The sequence below is a fragment of the Nyctibius grandis genome, chromosome 5 (assembly GCF_013368605.1).
Source record: "Nyctibius grandis isolate bNycGra1 chromosome 5, bNycGra1.pri, whole genome shotgun sequence".
Classification (NCBI taxonomy): domain Eukaryota; kingdom Metazoa; phylum Chordata; class Aves; order Nyctibiiformes; family Nyctibiidae; genus Nyctibius; species Nyctibius grandis.
This window is the reverse complement of record NC_090662.1, coordinates 11,328,265-11,347,513: the sequence shown is the minus strand read 5'-3', so window position 1 is coordinate 11,347,513 and position 19,249 is coordinate 11,328,265. Positions and strand designations below refer to the sequence as shown.

At 35.3% G+C, this 19,249-nt stretch overlaps 1 protein-coding gene across 1 annotated transcript in view; it reads right to left on the bottom strand.

Annotated features, from left to right (window-relative positions):
* PCLO (piccolo presynaptic cytomatrix protein) overlaps positions 1 to 19,249 on the bottom strand; it is a 373,103-nt gene that overhangs the window by 39,025 nt on the left and 314,829 nt on the right. Inside the window, exons 23-24 of the mRNA XM_068401930.1 lie at positions 13,155 to 13,296; positions 9,585 to 9,652 (exon numbers count right to left, since the gene is read on the bottom strand). Coding sequence (XP_068258031.1) covers positions 9,585 to 9,652; positions 13,155 to 13,296 — 210 coding nt within the window. The remainder of the gene's footprint in view (positions 1 to 9,584; positions 9,653 to 13,154; positions 13,297 to 19,249) is intronic.

The following is a 19,249-nucleotide window of genomic DNA, read 5'->3' as shown; positions in this document are numbered from 1 at the left end:
CTCATTACATCTCCAACGTGTCACCAGAAGAAACCTCCTGGGAGTCCCAAGCAGCTTTATGTTAGTGGAAATACATTTAAGAGCTAGGCTAATAAAAGTGATTAAGAACATTAGGCAAGCAAATTATCTTTTCAGGTGACTACTGAAGCATCATATCAAATGGTGATATTTTGGTTTCAAGATGAAATACACGTACTTTCAGGTTTTTCTGTTTCTCTTTTTGCTTGTTTGTCTTCTTAATATTTGTTAATTTTATACAGATCTCATGGGAAAAGCAGAATTTTTTAAATGAAAGTTTAAAAAAACCCAAGTTTTTTAGAATTTTCTTGCTTACAACTTAATGGCTAATAGCCATTCAGTCCCAGTTCATACAAGAGTGGCACAAGCTGTTGGCCAGCCACTAGTTAATGACAGTCAGGCTCCCTGGATTATTTAATTCACTTTTAATGACACTTTAAAATAACAATCCAGGAACAGGATGATTTGTGACTATGTAAAGCAATGTTGTTTGTGACATGGATACAACAATATAGAAGATTATCTTGTCCTTTTTTTCTGCTATGTTTCTATCTCTGGCTACAGTCTTTATTCTTATTTAAATTCTTTCTGCTTCTTTTTAGGAAAACCAGCTGGATTATACTGCCAAATGCCTCAGGGAGGCAGAACTAATTGCTGCAATTATTACTGGAGAGCCAGGTGGGCACATTAGAGCACTGGGCCAATCAGGGATAGAAAAAAGAAATGTTTCCCAGAGTTTAGAGAGGAAGCTGATAATTCTCACGTTTACAATACTGCTGTTGTTTATCTTGAATCACTTCTTCAAATTAGTGTGGTATTTAGGTATTAGTAGTGTGGCTATTCCTAGCTTGAGGGAGCATGTACAAAATATTATTGATAGCTTTAAAAAACAAAAGAGAGAGGATAAGGACTAGTGTCAGTGTATAAGCCTGATTCATTGCCTGATTCACAAGGATCCCTTGTGACAGAGAGCATATCTGATCTTTTCAATTTTTGAAATTAAAATTTGCATTCACAAAAATAAAGGAGGTGCAGTATGAGGGGATCAACATGTGACAGGCTAGCTGCAAATGTTTTCATTACTTATTTTCTCTTCCCTTATGTCCCTCTTTTTCTCTGTATTGAAGCAACTACTCATGCAAGAAATAACCCTTGCTGGTATTTTCTGCTTTAAATTTTGTTGGTATTGATTAATCTTATGCTGTCAAGAGTACTAGATGGTAGACCTTTGGTAGAACCTGATAGCAGAAAGCAAGGTTGTGATTTTATATTAAAGACAGTTTAAAGAATGCCAGGTTGAATTTTAGCCTTTTTATTTATAGAGAGAGTAGAGAAGTCTGGCAGTACCTTATTCTTTCATTTAGATCTCTTCCTGGGCAAGGATCATATTTTACTCAGTAATATTTTATTTCACAAACTGACCTCATCTACATGTAAATCAGAAAGGCAACAAGACTATAAAAGCAGATATTACAGCTGCTAAAAATGTGTTTTAAAAAAGAGATCACCAAGCTTATATTGCTCTTTAGGAAAGACACTGAGAATCTGCAGCAATTTCTTTTTCTACATGCTACTGCACATGAACTCAAAACCAAAAAATGCAATTCAATCACTGTTTAAGTCAGTGCTGGTAACGCTTCAGACTGGCCGAATTTATCTTTAAATCCATGGATCAATATCCATTACAATCAAGTCAACAGTCACATACTTAGTCAGTACAAGATTCTATTGATTCAAGAAAAATACTTGAAAATCCTGGCTGTTTTTTCAGGTTCTCTTACATTTTAGTATATGTTAGGATTAAAGGCTCAATACTCCTGAGATATTTGAGTTATTGGGAAGGCAGCAAACAGCAAAGATAGCATTTGACATGTGTGCAAGAACGAAATAGATGGTGCTCCCTGTAGTTTTGAGATACCAGTCTAAAAAGGCCTTAAAAAGAATTGGATTGAGCCTTGGTGCAGTATGTTGCCAAAATAACATAAATTCTCTGCTATTGTGAAAGCTACTGGTTCTGACTTGGTCATTTTTTGCTGATCTATATACTGCTAATGTGTTATGAGTCAGGGACTATATTGCAGGATACAGAAATTTTCCTCTGGAAGATAAAGTTCAGTTTAACTAAATATAAGAAAAATAAATACCACACCTGTTAGTGTATGATTTGTAGGTTGATTGGAGACTACTCTTGCTAGTAACCTTGGGCATGTGGATTCACAATTCTTCTATCTTTTAATTCACTTCCTGACATAAACATAGAAGTTCAGTTTTATGATATATAATGACACTTTCAATTTTCTGTGGAAATAACAGTTCTCAGACTGTTACTACCCAATACTATCCATGTGACATTCTGATGTTGCTTCAGTAACTGAAGCTCAAAACAAAGGTAAGAAACTGAAAAGTGGAAGGATAAAAGTGTTTCTACTTCTATAATTGCAAAATAACTTTGCCTGAATGGGTTACAGTTCCCAGAATACCACTCACACAGTTCAGGACTACTTGCAATTTGTGTGTTGAATCCTTCAATAATCATTGTCACCTCTTTCATATCATAGAATCATAGAATGATTTGATTTGAAAGGGACCTTTAAAGATCATCTAGTCCAACCCCCCACTATGGGCGGGGACATCTTTCACTAGATCAGGCTGCTCAAAGTCCCATCCAACCGTACCTTGCACTCTTTCAGGGATGAGGCATCCGCAGCTTCTCTGGGAAACTTCTTCCAGTGTCCCACCACCCTCATTGTAGAACACGTCTTCTTTATGTCCAATCTAAATCTACTCTCTTTCAGTTTACAACTGTTGCCCCTTGTCCTGTCACTATAGGCCCCAGTAAAAAGTCTTCCTCCATCTTTCTTATAAGATGCCTTTATATATTGGAAGGCTGCTATAAGGTCTCCCTGGAGCCTTCCCTTCTCCAGGCTGAACAAGCCCAGCTCTCTCAGCCTTTCCTCACAGCAGAGGTGCTCCAGCCCTGTGACCATTCTTGTGGCCCTCCTCTGGACCCACTCCAACAGGTCCATGTCCGTCTTGTGCTGGGAACCCCAGAGCTGGACTCAATACTCCAGGTGGGGTCTTAGGAGAGTGGAGTGGAGTGGGAGAATCATCTCCCTCGACCTGCTGGCCACACTTCTTTTGATGCAGCCCAGGATACGGTTGGCTTTCTGGGCTGCGAGTGCACATTGCCAGCTCATGTCCAATTTCCCATCCACCAGTGCCCCCATGTCCTTCTCTGCAGGGCTGCTCTCAATCAACTCATCACCCATCTTTGAGTATTGGTAACAAATATGAGCTCTGTCTAAACTCCCTCCCACTTTACTCATTTTACAGATTGTGTTTTATTCTATTCTATAGTTGAGCCTTCTAGAAGAAGTAACCTACTATAATTTTTCTGATTACTGACCGAGAAAAGTAGCAAAGGCGCTTGGCTTGATCATAAGAAATAAATCATTAGAGATTAGTAGAGAATTTCCTTCACACCAAAGGAAGTCAAGGGTATATTTATAATATCTAGAGTATTTAGACGCATCATATAGTCTGTGAGGGTACTTAGATATTTGCAGGGGCAAATTATAGCACACAAACTAGGTGCTAATATAATTTGTAACATTGGCATAAAGTGCTGGTATACCAGTCCCTACAGAAAGTGAGTAGGTAGTCCCAAAATACAGTGCTGCTGAGCTATGGAGGCACACCAGAAACCATTTGCTGCCTGTAACTGGCTGCTATCAGGATGATAACTGGTGTTTGTCTATTTTACAGCAAGGTTGACTTTTGTCCTGTAGCCCCCCTGGTGTCCAAAGGCTGCTGAGGTGGCAGAGGGGCACCTTCACCTCTCTCCTTTTGAGACAGAGATCCTCCAGCATGAGCCTCTCAAGACTTTCCCAAAATGGGATTCCACTAATTTTGTCATCAAAACACCAGAAAATCTGGTGGTCCAAACCCAGAACATCCATCTTAGAGTCTCTTTATCACATTTTTTTGCATTTTCATTCCTAAATTACAGTGCTTATCCATTAAATATCAAAGAACATATTCCAAACATTTAAAACAAGTAACTGGATGTTTTAGCACCTTGTTTCCCTAATGAACCTTTATGGAGGAAGTGTCTATAAATGTTGTAATGCTTGCTTCCTTTCTAATTTTTTAATGTTTAAGAACAGTTAAAAATGTTTGTGAGGGGGAAAAAAGCTAAATATGTCTTTCTGGTATTCATGTTAGATGACCTAAGATGAGGTTATGTTTCACAGAAGTTATCTTCTAATAGACACAAAGATATAAATTAGACTTCATTATGAAAGAAGGAAAGTCTCAGATGATTCCAAAGTTACATAAATTTAATATTTAACCTGATTTCTGTCCTACTTTATTCCCAGTCTTAGTGTTTTCATCCAAAGCCACCATTACTTGTGCAAGGACAATAAAATTCACCTTAATTTTAATCCAGCAAGAAGTTCAATTCTAATTTTAACCTCCTTCATGAATATTAGGTGTCATATTTAATCTGATCTCACAGTCCTTTTTTTTTTTTGTGAAATGATACAGATAACTGCAAGAAAAGTTTCTCATCTGTAATAAACCCCATCTTTTCAATCTGGCTAACCAAGACATCAAAGTACAGATTTGTGCATAGGCTAAAGCATTGGAAATCTCAGTAACCGTATTGTGTTTAGCCCTTAATAATTTCCTTTATCTGCCTTTTTTCTCCTCTTATAACTCTCTGGTTAAAGGTCCAAAATTAAGACCATTCCTCTCTGAACATTCTCGTAAGGAATAATACTATAGTTCTAATATTTCAACCACCTGAGTTAAAAAAAATCAAAATGCTCAAATTTTAAAATGTGGGGATACAGCAAGTTGATTTAAGCAACATCTCAAGCCCTTAGTCTTTTCTCAGTCATACCACAGTGAGTCCTTTGGATTAAAAAGAGTTACTTTAGCCTAACTAAACAGCAAGTAAAGGGAGACTGAAATTTTTTTCTGAGTTTTAATTACTTTGAAGAATGTAGCAATGCTTAGTTGTGCCTGTGCTGTCAGTTTGTTTCATGCCTTGTTTTACTCAAGAGAGATAATCCACATATTACTCCTGGGCACCCCTTCAAGAGAAAGTGTGATACAAGTTGCAAGATAATTTGCTCCAGGGTCTATTCCATGCAGACATGATGGATGAAAATTTCACCAGGACTATTCAGAAAGCTATAAAGGAAAATTTACAGGTCAAATGATTGCCAGTAGCTTAAAGAGGTCATGCACCTTTCCACCAAAATGTTATTAGAACAACCTCCTAGCCTGTTTTAAAGTTTGTGTGGTATTGCAACCATTTTCCTCATAAAGATTAGACTGTCTAAACTAATGAAATATAAAGTTAAGTGATGAAACTGTTAAAACTGAATTTCTTAGTTTATAATCCAGGCTGATGAACCACAAAGCTCAAAAATTAAGAAAAAAAAAAGTGTGTTTCTTAACTTAGACTACTCTGAATAGATGAAAAAAACCCCACATTCACGTGTTAAAGCATGATGTTACCGCAGAACTTGTTTGTTGTGTTTTTTTTAATCTGTAACTCAGGCAAATACACAGCATGCAAAAAAGGAAAACTGTGGAAGAGTTCATTAACAGTTGTGTAAACGAGTGCATATCACTAGTATATCATCTTGCAGAAGCTCAGTATGCAAGTGTGCATCACCAGATTTTGAAATAGTACAAATCTATTCCTTCTGTTCAGGTGTGGAAATAAATCCACAGAGGCTCTACTAGAATATTCTGCAATTTTCTGTCCAGGTTCAGTCATACAGGAGAGAGTTTCTTACTTACGGGACTTCATTTTACTGCACTCAAAGGATGATGCTCAAAGGACCACTGGAAATGTCAGAAAGTAAGACTCTGAGCCATGGCAGAACTCTGTAGAGAAGTTTTTGGTATTCAGGACATGGACTGGAGGCAATTTTTTTAAAAAAAGAAAGTGAAAAAACCCCACTCTCTTGGAAGATGTGTGTGGGGAACTACTCTGTTCCTATACAAAGTTTACAATTTTCTGACTGAAAATCCTGACAACGAGGCCAAACACAGAGGATGACAGAAGCACTGTGATTACTCATTCACTCCAAAAAATACTGAATTCATGAAGCCAGGCCTTGCTTACTGTCACGTTCATCTCTCCTAAAAGGGTCTTTGTTTGAGATGAACCTCAACGTCTGTAATGCTAGACAAATGATATTTTGCATGTATATAGCATCTTCAAAATGAGAAGACCCAAAATTTTCTTAGAGTAAACTATTTCAACTAAAATACTATTTATATCTATATATCTTTCTTCTACTAGAAATAATGGCAGCCTGGGATTACTTAGTAAATTCATATTTTGAAATATACAAAAAGAATTTTCCCCATATATTTCTTAATTGGATAAATAGTTGGTAGTTGGAAAATACCATCTGGGATCTATTGATGGAGCAGTTTCATAGACCAGATAGACCAATCATGATCTGCAACTGAATCAAGATATTAATCATGTGCTTTTAATTGTTAGTTTCAATCCTTACATGGAATGCAATTGGGTTTTTTGTCTGTAATGTCTGTAATATTTCACAGCATGTCATAAGAAATCAATAAAAAAAAGATATTGCACTTTCTGAAACAAATAGAGAAATTGGTTTGCATAACTCAGTGAAGATCACAATATGTATCATAAGATTTACTGAAGTTTAAGAAGATGAAGTATTTCATCTGCTCAGGGCAGAATGTCCAACGTAAGATAGCATGCAACAATGTATATCATAAAAATAACTGTAACACAGCACTGAAGAACAAAATTCTGAATTATTTTATATTATTAAGTAGTATGAAAATACAGAATATGACAAGATGATATTCAGAGAAACAAAGATTATCATAGCAATACTCAATAGTTATTTATATTGACCATTTGGTTGTGTCAGCAAAGTAAATAGTACTGTTTTCCAATATTTACTTATAACTTAACTGGTACATCTTAATAACACAAAAACTATTCCCAACAGAACATTAGCACATTTCTCAAGTGGGTAAACAATTACAAAAGAAGCATATTTTTCCCTGGTGACTCCATTTATGCATATGTCTAAATTTTGATGTCATACCCTGTGAGCTGAATCTGAACCCTGTTGCTACAGTTTTGATTCAGATTCCTGGAAACCAGTTTTCATTGCCATTTGAGAGTCCTACCTTACTTTGCCTCCAGCTATTGGTCTTAAAGATCTTGTTCCTGTAAGTCCCCTGACAAATTTCCAGGCCTGTGTGAATGACTTGGATGACTAAAACATTACAAGCAGCAGTAGATCTGCATGTTTAAGCAATTGAATTTATTCTGCACAGCTTTAAAGAGAGTAATCCGCAGGCTACTTTCCACAGAAGTTATTTATTAAGAATATTTGAAAATGTAAAAGTAGTACTAGTGTTAAAAGGTTTTAAGTATAACACTAAATCCTTATTTTCAAATGAGAATATAAATGGCAACTATGGGAGTTCTCTACAAATTAATGAAAAATGGGAATGAATATTTACTGCCAGTTAATTGCAGAACTCATCTGGTCCACAACACAGGTAAGTGAACTACAGAAAAGATATCATTTGATCTTTTAGACTTTAAGATTTTCATTCACTTTTGTTCATCTATGAAAAGAATACCACAACATTTTGATAATACTGAAGTAATTCTCAGTTAATCTTGAGTTCCTCTAAATTCTTAACTACTTCCCCACAAAGTAATTATATTTACATGCTGAAACTGACATGCTCTTGAATTGTTTTCTAGCTTTTAGTTTAATTTATCATTTGAGATTGATCTGTCCCATCTTAGTCAGCTAGAAATCAGACACTAAAAACTAGGCTGGCTGCCCTAGCTTCTCTCTATGGGGAGAAAAAACAGTAAGAACCACTCAGTTTATCAGACTTGGAGTTGTAACTCTTAGAGTTCTCAAGTTAGGAAGGGAGAATTACATCACAAGTGAAAATTAGGGAATTGGAGCTCTTGAGTTATTTGCAGATTTTGAAGATGAGCAGAAATATGACTTTGACTGGAAAAGTAATTTTAGTGACCAAATGCTATATACACATCTTTTAGAATGTTTCAAAAGGTGTTTTTTTCTGTTGGGTTTGTTTGTGGGGTTTTTTTGAATGATACAAACATTAAATTAAAACATTTTGTATTTGTAGGTTCTGAAATTTATGATCCAAGACCTTACCTAAGGGGCAATTTATGATGAACAAAATTATGAAAAGCTATTTGTTTACAATTATCATTCTGTATAAAACACATCATGACAAAGTAAAAATGGAAAATTCCTGATTTCCCATTTTCAGCCCACCATTTATCTTTAAAAAAATAGTTTGTTTTTCAAATATTTAAAAATACCATTGAACAAATTGAAGTTTGATAAGCAGATGAATTTGTTTTTTTGTATAATGAGTACTACGTACTGAAAGATTTAGTAGAATGCATATACACAGTTAAGGATTCTTCCTTTGGAAAAGACAGTTTTACAGTTCTACCTTCAAATATTATTTTGATTTCTTCAAATATATGGAACATTAGACTACCTCAAATATAGCAACAGTAATTATTTCCCCATGTATACAGATTGCAGAAACCAGAAAAACTTTGATTTTTTAAGGCTGAACTTAACATTAAGTTAACTTCAATTGTATGTATGAATTTCAATTTATGAATTAGTTAAAACCCCAAAGCTGCACTGAAATGCATTAAAAAGATTAAAGTATTTTTTTAACAATAAAATGAAGGTCATGATAATTAAGTTTTATATTTGAGGTCAACAGAACATACACTTGAAAGAAAATACCTTATATGCAAAGGGAAATGGAATTTTCCTAACATATCCTTCAATACAAAACACTTTATTTTTCATGCAGTTGTCCATTATTACACATGAAAGTGATAATCACATTACTCATGAAACTTTGACAGCCGTTCTGTCAGGCTCTTTGCAGCTCCAGTATTACAATGTCTCCTTCTTTGGCAGCACCACAGTCATACTGAAAATATTCACTCAGGATTTCCCAGTCAGGTAAGAGTTTCACTATAGTCTAAAAGTGCAGCAGTGAAGCTTGATGGTCAGCTAATATTTTTATTTAAACTTAACTTTGTATGTAGACACCAAAATTAATAACTGCTTTATGAAGTAAATATTCTGATATGTTATAAAAATAGAGCCTGACAGCCATTGGATATTTTCTTCTGATTTAATGGGTGTTGGGTGAGCTCCATAATTCATATTTTTTATTCCAATACTATGAAAAGCAATGAACATTGAAAGACAGATATTATTCATTGCAATCTAACTATTTAATTACTTTAAATAAACAGGTGAGACAGTGTTCTCATTTAAACCGAAGACTTACTACATTGGCGCTATGTGTAAAGGGCCCTTAGAGTAAATGAAAGGCAGGATCTTAATCTATAATACAAAGAGAGTATAGGCTAATCTTTCATAACAAGTAAAAGAAAGAAACATATTGGTTCTATAAACATGGGATACCACTGTAGTGTTGTTTGTATTTCTTTTTACCTTCTGCATCGGTTAATCCTACTCCCAACTGCTTTACTGGTTCTTGTCCATTCTGGCTCATCTTCCCTCTGTTAAAAGATATGGTGGTAATTGTCAATAAAATCATAAAGAGATGAGATCTAAGAAAAGGATACACTCAAGCCAGTGAGGCTTGTTTCTCTACAAAAAGACAAACATGACAGGTATTTCTAAAAAAACAAAAAAGTGTGTGTGTGTATCTATATTTAATTTCAAGAAAATAAAGTAGACAATAGTTTTTTTCTATTACTATTTGAACAGATCACTTAAGAATATTATTTTTTTCTCTTTTGGAGGCAACTGCAACTGCATCTTGCTAAGCCTGTGCATTCTTACAGAATAGGGCCATCAGGTGTTGTCTGCTACCTGCCCCCCATCAGCCTGGCGTTCTGCAATCAGCCTTCATAGCTTCTCACTTTATCGTGTTACGGTGAACAGTGAAATATATAATAAGGAGTCACAACATTGATATTTGGTCTACAATGCCATTACTTCAAAGGTAAGGCATGTTTGCGGTCCTTATCTTCTTTTAATGATTGCTTTTACATTACTGTTTAGGTTTAGCATAGGAAAAAATTCAGTTCTGAGACTTACGTTAATCTTAAAGTAAGGGGGGTGGAATAAATCATAAGAGATCGATAAAAGATAGGAGGCCCCTATCTTTCTCCACTGGATGTAGAAAGAACCTGGATTACAATCTAGGTGTCTATTTTTAGGCAATGAAAGTCAGGTAAAATATAAGCTATCTTTAAACATACTTGCTGCAAGCTCTAAGGCATGATTACAATCACTCTCAAAAACATGTCTGCTACTGTGAGATTGTGCTTCTATTTGTCTTTCTCCCTTAAGACTCAGAAATGCTGTGATAGAGAATATAAGGCATTATCTTTAGTTGCATGTGATTCCTCTGGGGTTAAAGGGTCAGTGCTGTTCTTTTCTGCCAGTGAGCTAGCTTCATGTTTCACAGCAACAACAGAAGCTCTCCAAGTTCACAATGAAATAAAAGAACTAGTATAAAATGTCAGTTTTTAAAGTTATTTTAAATTCACTTTTAACTTATTCTTTTCTTCTTCTGTGAGGTAATGCTTCATAAAACCTATTACAAATATGATACAAGAATTATTTGTCCCTAGGGTTAGATTCCTTACACATTGTTCAGTTGCTTTTCACCTTTGCATTCAAAATTAATATAATTTTACAGACATTGTACTGGTATAGATGGTTACATAATACAAAGGCACAGAGCATCTGGTCTTTAGTAGAGATGATAACATGAGTAACTTTCAGGGGTGTTACAACTGGATAATAAGAGTCTTTTAAAAAAAAATCTCCCAAATAGACTTTACAAGATTTCTTCAGTTGTGTATAACTGTATATAATGATTAGTTTCCCCTGATAGTTACAAAAATATTTAATATTGGCAAGTATTCTAATTAGTTACCTCATCAAACAATTCCCATGGTGTCACTATTTAATTATTTTATTTTGCTTTATGACTAAATGTTCCTACGGTTAAAAGCATTTGGACAAGAGTAAAGAGCTTAAAACTCAGCCTATCCAACACTTTTTCTATTAATAGATTAGAAACTTAATCCAAAATTGGTTTTATACGCCAAGACACTTAAAATTATTTAGCGTACTTAATGCTTCACATTCAAATTGTGAGCTGTGGTCTTACGGATATGCTGAATTAAAGTCAGAGTCCCTGAAGTCATTATCAAGACAGTGTGAATGCAAGTGTTGAATAGAATTTCAATCATACATATACTGAGATATGTAAGAATTTTTATCCAGAATTCAAAATGGAAACAGTTATCTATTTTAAAGCATTCTCCCCAGGAATGATCCCAAAGGTCTCTGATGGTAAACAGTAATGTTGTCATTCATTTTCATTACATTGCTACATAAAGCCCTGGAGACTAACATGAAAAAGAAAGTATTTATTGTCTATATAAATGTCCTGTGTAACTTTTAAAGTCTCTGTCTAATATCAGCATATAAACAATTTACTTTAAAAATGCCAGAATAAAAAAAAAAAAAAAGATAGTCTAGCCCTTAGTAGAAAATAAGAGGGCTGGATGTATTTTATTTAATTAAATAAAACTAATGGGAACAAATTACTATGAGAGAAAAGCTAAAGCCGTGGAGACTTCCTCCTGCTTTTCAGTAGAAGTGGGGCTGATTTCAGGCTTAATAGACTGGTGAATCTGTCAGCCAAATACGAAGTAACTGTATATACTGTCATATTGCTAGACAATAGACAGTAAGTGACACTATTTGGATTCAAATTTAGCGTATGTGAGCTAAAAACTTCTGAGAGCTCCATCTTGTGTCCCTGTGCACAGAGATTTTATGCATCTTTGCTTTTCTCATTAGGAATGACAGCAAAATAATTTTGAGATTGTCAAATCCAATTAAAGATCACCTTTTTGCCACTTGGAAGTATAACTCATTTTAACCTAGAACAACATGAATGAAAAGTTCAATGAAGATTAAACAATTGGCACCCCACAACCTAAGCTCACATTGTCCTCCTAGATTCTGAAGATGAGATTGAAATATTAGATTTTTGTCTATTTTCCTTTTAGCTATTAATAAGCTGTAGTCAAATACCATTGGACTTTATTTTAGAAAATGATGAATACTTAGAAATGTCACAGTTCTAGAGAATGAATTTTTTTTTCATTCAAGCTTTTTTAGGAAGATTATATCAAGCTCTTGTGACTAATAATTCAGGAATTCAAGGGAAAAGCAAAAACTTGTGTCCCAGAGAAAAAAAATGGAACAACTATTGCAGACACTGAATGAGCAATGACCACCAACTAATATTTCGAGAACAGTCAATCTATAAAATTTTCAGGCCAGAAGCATTAAGTTGATCAGGAGAAATTACTTTTTCCTATAAAGGGATATAAAAGAAATTGCTAAATGAAGGTGCATACTGCCAAAGTTGAGGGGAAAAAGGCCTGGCAAAACTTTTCTTTGTGGAGTAATTAACTTGATAAAATGTTTGAAAATTAAATCATTTCAAAGGATCATTACACTGATAGTAGCTTGATAATTCCTATAGACACTCGGTCCCAAAAGGCTTTTTCCAACCAAGAACTGAAAAATTCTACTCAAACTCTTAAAAACTTGGGAAAAAATGGGTTATATCTAGAATCTGAATTTCAGTTGCACTAGTAACACTTCTTTTTAGAAAGAGGTCAATCTGAATACTTAAATTAAGCATTCTGAGCCCTACGAGAGCTGTACTTTTAAAACATAACCCAAGCCACCTCTACACACTTTCATCAAAGGCTGAGACTAGCACCTCTCCTGTGTGACAGCAACAAATTAATGAGGTTGAGGCAGAGGTTTGATTGGTTATTAACAATTCAATGCTCAGCAAAGCAGAATAAAAGTATGAGCTTTGTGAAATTCTGCCCAGTTAGCTACTATTCTGCTGTGTAACTCAAGTCTGCAGAGGAAACTATGTAAGAATATGACTGGCAAGTGAAAGGGCTATATATAGTGCACGGAGGATACAGTGTATTAAAGGAAAAGCCTTACATTCTTGGGATGGGAAATAGATTATTCTCTCCTGTGACACTGCTGCTGCCTTCGCTATCCATGCTGTATCCACTGCCAAAACTGCTGGCCGACGAGCCAGTGGAGATAGAACTTTCTGCAGGACGGTGATTAGTAGACCTTGCTGTACAGGGCAGGAACAGTGGGTTACCAAAAACCTTGTAAGACATCAGTACTAACCACATTAAAAAATAACGTAATTTATCAAAATCACATGCTGCAAACACTTTCACTTATTTACTTTACATTCCAGAATTGTGTTATCTTTTGCAGATGATGATTGTTTTCACATAGAATAAGGTGTTCTAAACTAAATAGTATACCACCATATTTTTTCTCCAGTCATGTTAATAGCCGAAATCAACAGCCTGAAGGAAAAGAAGAATGGGTTAGATTGATTAACACTGCTTTTCTGATTAAAGCTACAGAAAACCAGTTATTCATCTGAAACATTTCATCTGGTAATCTTGTAAAAATGAAAGTCTCAGTGGGCCTGCCTCATATTCCTCATGAAACATTCTTTGCATTTGGTGATTTTGAGAAGGAGAGGAAGCTGAAAGGAAATATAGGTACACCATCTACTGTCACAGAGACTGTATGAAGACCTCCACCCCTCTTCAGACATAACACAGCTACTGCATTATATTTCTCAACCGCTTCTACCCATCTGGATCTGTCTTACTACATGCCTAGAATTTTAATGCACATATTTTGATGGAAGATGCTCTAATCTTATTTAAGATCATTTGGTCTAGAAAATGTACACCAGCATATGTTATTTTTACTTCAGATGCCTTATTTTGTGTTTTGGATATTATTGTACCACATGAACAAATCTTCTGTTATTCAGCCTTTAGCAAGTTGAGAAATATAAACAAAAAAAAGGACACAGTGACATTACACGTAATAATTAATACAGGAGCAGTAGAGTATTCTCATATTGAATAACACAATTATCTGGGAATATTAATACAGATTTTTGGAATTTTTTTGTTAAATGTCCTCTACTACATCTACTGTTGTCATGCTTCATCTATTCCAACTGACTGAGCATATATACTGAAGATAAACCATACTTTTTTATGAAGTTATTTTTCTGTGAAGACTTAATGAAGTCTAATGCAAGCAGTTAAAAGATATTCTTATTCAAAGAAGAAATTAGTGAAATATCTAAATGGAAATTATTTCAAATAAGAGCCAGAGCCCCAGTGGTGTCTTGCCTTAAACTGGCAACCAATATTATTTATGTTTGACTGAACGAATATTTTTGGTGAAGACCACTGCATGCTGCCTGATGTGGGACTGGGAACCTGAGTGTGACTCCTCAAATGTAATGCAAAACTAGATCAATAACTGAAACTAGAAGAGAGGAAAGAAGCAATTCACCTATAATCAATCCTTGGGCCAAACTGTGAGTTAAGACAGAACTCTCCCTCTGCAAAGTGATTCTTCACTGCTAAACTGAGCTGTCACATAACTTTTTTTTTAAATTCTATTAGCCTCCTCTGTTTCACTGTTGCCTACAGCCACAGAAGGAATCTGTCAGTCTAAATTATTTTCAGACAAAAATATTCTTAACTCTATTTCATCATTTTATACATTGATCATTGATCCATCTTCGTGGATATTAATACAAATTAAACAACTGTAAAATCACAGTGTTATTAACAGATACTCTCAGTATCTCTTCTGGAGAGAAAGCCACCCATGTTTTCTCCAGCACAGACAGCCAGAGCACAGCAGTGTGCTCTGCTCAGGCAGCTGTGAGCAGTGGTTGCTCCCACCCCACAAAACCAGGACAGTAGCATACATCTCCACCATAATATATGCAGCTGAAAGGGTGGTTTATATCTGGGCTCTTATTTTTATTGACTTTGCTGTAAAAGCTAGTACCTGAAGTAATTTCTTATATCTTTACTGGTGGATTTCTAAAACCAGTAAGAACCTAGAATTTAATTCAAGCCAGAAAAGCTTGAACTAAGCCTTTACAAATGGCTTAGAAGTTTTGCTACATCTATTTATAATCAAAACATAGTTGTTTCTTTTGAAACAGCTGTATCCTGATGATACATTCAGTATGCTGTATTTTTAGTTTCATTACTGTTTTCACTAATTTACATATTTTTCTATATTGATGGTTTTTTCCTATAAGATCTCTTGGTGAATGGTTATAATGGTCCAAGATTCATGACTGGATTTTCAAAATTCTGAAGTTCAATGTCATTCTTTTTTTTTTTTTTCCTGTCTGCTCTATGAAAGCAATGAACTACAACATCAGTTTGCAACAAGAGATGAAATCCACAAATAGATTTACAGCTGGTTTTGTGACAAATTAAGAATCTGGATACAGAGAACTCCTCCATAACTCGTAAGACACTCACGTTTTCTATATATCTATATTTTTACAGATAGATCTAGACCTCTAGGCTTCTGCTGCTGGTTATATAGGAAACTTCCAAGCTCTGAAGATGTGGTGATGCTTGCTGACAGGCAATATTTTGTCTGAGAGTTAGAACAACCACGGTTACATTTGTACTCCAAGTTGAGAGTTGGAACTTGTTCCCTGCTCTCATGTGCAAGGGACTAGTTTGTACATCCATTTGCAATCTTGCCCTTTCTCTTTGAACAAATATAAATGTTATCTTAGGTACTTTAACAGAAAGGCTGAGTTCACTGTGGTACTCCTCTAGTCTTACTAGCCTATGTAAGGTCTGTGAAGCTCTGTAAGTGTCAGAACAATTGCCATCTTGCTTGGCCAGTTCCTATACACATAAGGGACAAGTAACTAAAGTGAGATTAGGGCAGGTTCACTTCTGAGTTACAGAGCTTCTGCGTACAGTTGCCTTCATAAAAAATGCCTAAGTTCTCATGTTTTGACACCAAAGTTCTGGCAGGAAGTGCCTTGGTCTGTAGAGAGTTGAATAGTTTCATATGGATGCGCTCTGGTCCAAAGATTGGATATTCTCTTCTGGTATCTCAGAGGTGTAGTTCTGCTTTACTTAAATGTACAACATTTATCTGAATAGGAACTTGGGTAAAGGCAATTGTCAGCATTTGAATATTAAGTATTCAGAGTATGGAAGAGCTATGTTTCGTTGCTTCCTCGTTCTTCGGTTTTTCAAATTATTTCCTGGTTCTTAGAAAAAAAAAAAATCCAAGTTTTTAAATATTTCTCATATGCAAGGTCTTGCTGTTAACTACATATGATGCTGAAATCTTTCAAATTTTAGAAGAAAGACTCTTCAGACCTCAGCAGATGGAAGAGACTAAGCTTAACTGAAGATCATTACCCAACATCATCACCTGGCCTCTTTCTAAGAGAGAGGAGATATCCCTTCCCCCCCTCCATCCCCTTCTCCATGAACTTTTTATGCAGTTTATCAGGTGCTTGGTACTTTTTAAGGATTGTAACTTCATTGATGTCTGGGCTGTCCAGCCATCGGGCTACAAAGAATAGAAACAGGAAATGGAAGTTTAAAACTCTAATATGAACTGCTTCCTCTGAAATAGTGCACAGAATTTTCTATTATACAATAATATATTGGTTAAACAGATACCTTTTGTACTCTTTATTGTTTACAGAAAAAAAAAAGACTTTTCCTTCGACATAATCATCTTGAACCACCTATTCCCTTACGTCTTCTTGGAAAAGAATTGCTGGTTCAAGAAAATTGAGGCTAGCACTGACCTCACCTTTTAGCTCCCTTTTTTTTTTATTTTTTTAAATTATTATTATTCTTAGCATGATATTAGTTGAATGCATCTATGGCACAAATATGCTTTTGCTTATGCTTTGGCTTATGGACCCAGTTCGAAAATCAACTTTTTTAGTCAAAGAAAAGATGTAATTCAGGCCTTAGTATAAAGAAAGTATTGTACTAAAATCAGTAAGAAAGGAAACAATGGAAGCCATATGATTTCACCTAATCTTTCAGAAAAGCCTGTTTTTACACAGAGAAAATGCTTTTTAAAAACCTAACATAAGGGAGATAGATAATTCACACAAGACCTATAACCATGAACTGTCAAATCATCCAGCAGTATAATGGAAGCAATCCAGTACTGTCAGACACTCCAGTGATTCTTCTACAGTGAATAGGCTTTTTTTTAAAAAGACTTAAATTTGAAAAATGGGACTATGCTGTTCTGTGGTTCCTGTCATTAAAAGAAGAGACTCAAGCAGAACTTACTCCTGGGGATTAAAGTGTAGATGTTCACCTTTTCAGGTATATGCCTAGAAGCAGAAATACAACTCAAAACATATTGGGAAAGAGAGTTCTATTTGTAAAACAAACAGGAGGTGGGAAAAATGCTTTTGAATATGCATTCAGGGTTAAGTTTTGAGATTTTTGCCTCTAATTGCTTGAAAAAAATTGTTCTTTATAACTGGCAGTCTTGTGAGAAACCCTGGGTAACAAGAAGAGCTGATAGCATCATGCTGAGTCTTCTCAAAGAGATGCAAGCCCATGGGAGCAGATGAAAACATTGATCTGCTTTGGGTACTTATCTGCTGACCAACAGACTGGGCATGTCACACACAGTGTCTTTGGGCAGAAGCTTGTCTACTCTTCACAGTTGTCTTGTGTTTCAAGTGCTTCAACCTCGAACTGCCCCCGAGGTGCCTGTTTACCTGGTTTTATGAAGGGTTTGCTAGCACTAAAAGGAAGTGCTGCTCAGGCTTGCTCTGTAAGGTTCTGCAGTGTAAAACCCTGTTGTTGCAACTGCTAGTTGCATCTTTTGTGAACCGGCAACAGAATGGAGATACATAATAAATACCTAATGATCAAGGGGATATGCCTCAGGTAATTTCTGATAATTTCCTTTCCTTATTCTTCGTCATATTGAACAGTACTTTAGACCATGGCCTCACCCATTCCAGACACATATTAGACACAGCTTTGACCACACACTGAGCAGTGATATTTTCTGAAATTTCAACATAACTCTTTACAGGGCAATTTGCTATTTGAAGTGAGTAATGGCAGAACAGCACTCATCTTAAACTGTGGTGATGGCATTTCTTTACCCAGTAAAGCAATTCTGATGAAATAATTTTCTTCCATGTGCTCTGTAGGGTTAGGCTATCATCTAATACACTTTTGAAATAAGAGTTATCAAAGGAAGAATCTGAGCAATTTCCTGAAATTACATATCAGCTTAAAATAGTGGAAGAGTAAATAGCAGGAATAGCCAAAGCAAAATGTGCCAGTTATTAGACTGAAACAAGACTCAAAAGACAGCCTCAGATTACTGCTATCTGCAGAGACTGTTCTTGTTTTGATAATGATTCTTGGAAATGGGTTATTTGTAGCAATATGAAGGATCATTTTACTTGGAAATTAAGAGACTAGTGAATCTAGGCATAAAACAAGTTTGGGCAGTAAATTATTTAAAGTCTGAAGGAAACATCCTCAATTATTGTAGGAAATTAAAACATGACATTGCCTATTAAAAGTGTGAAAATAAGTATAGATCTAAAGGGACTCCAAATAAACAGGTATTTAAATCTACAATCATATCCAATGCAAAAGATTTATAAAACCTAGGAATCAATTTCCTTTCACTCCACATTGTTGCTAATGCCGGTAAATAGAACTTAGTGATAAGGAAAATTCCTGTTGATTTTAATTTCTTACAGATAAGTGGCTAGAAATTACACAGTGCTGGCTCAGACCTGTATCATGGATTTTACAGTGCTAGCAATATCTTGGTACATAACATCACATCACATTTCTGTGTAGCTTTAACCTGTTATGCTGACGCTTAAATGAACTTTTGTCAAAATTATTGGACCAAGGGAGTTAAAAGCAGGTATGCTGCCTTTTGGACTAAAGTGTTTTAAACCTGAGGTCTTTGAGAGTTGTAAATTGACAGGCTTATTTGGGTACAATTGTGAAAATGCTGATGCACAGTCTATCTACTCTAGATATTCTAGCTATCAATATTAGCTCTGATAGTAGACCTCCCTCCAACCAGTAGAATCACTTGACACACCACTATTTGGAAAGCAGTTTCCTCTTAGGATATCACAGAAAAGCTTTTGTGTCAAGATGGAAAGTTTATAATGTAAAAGATGA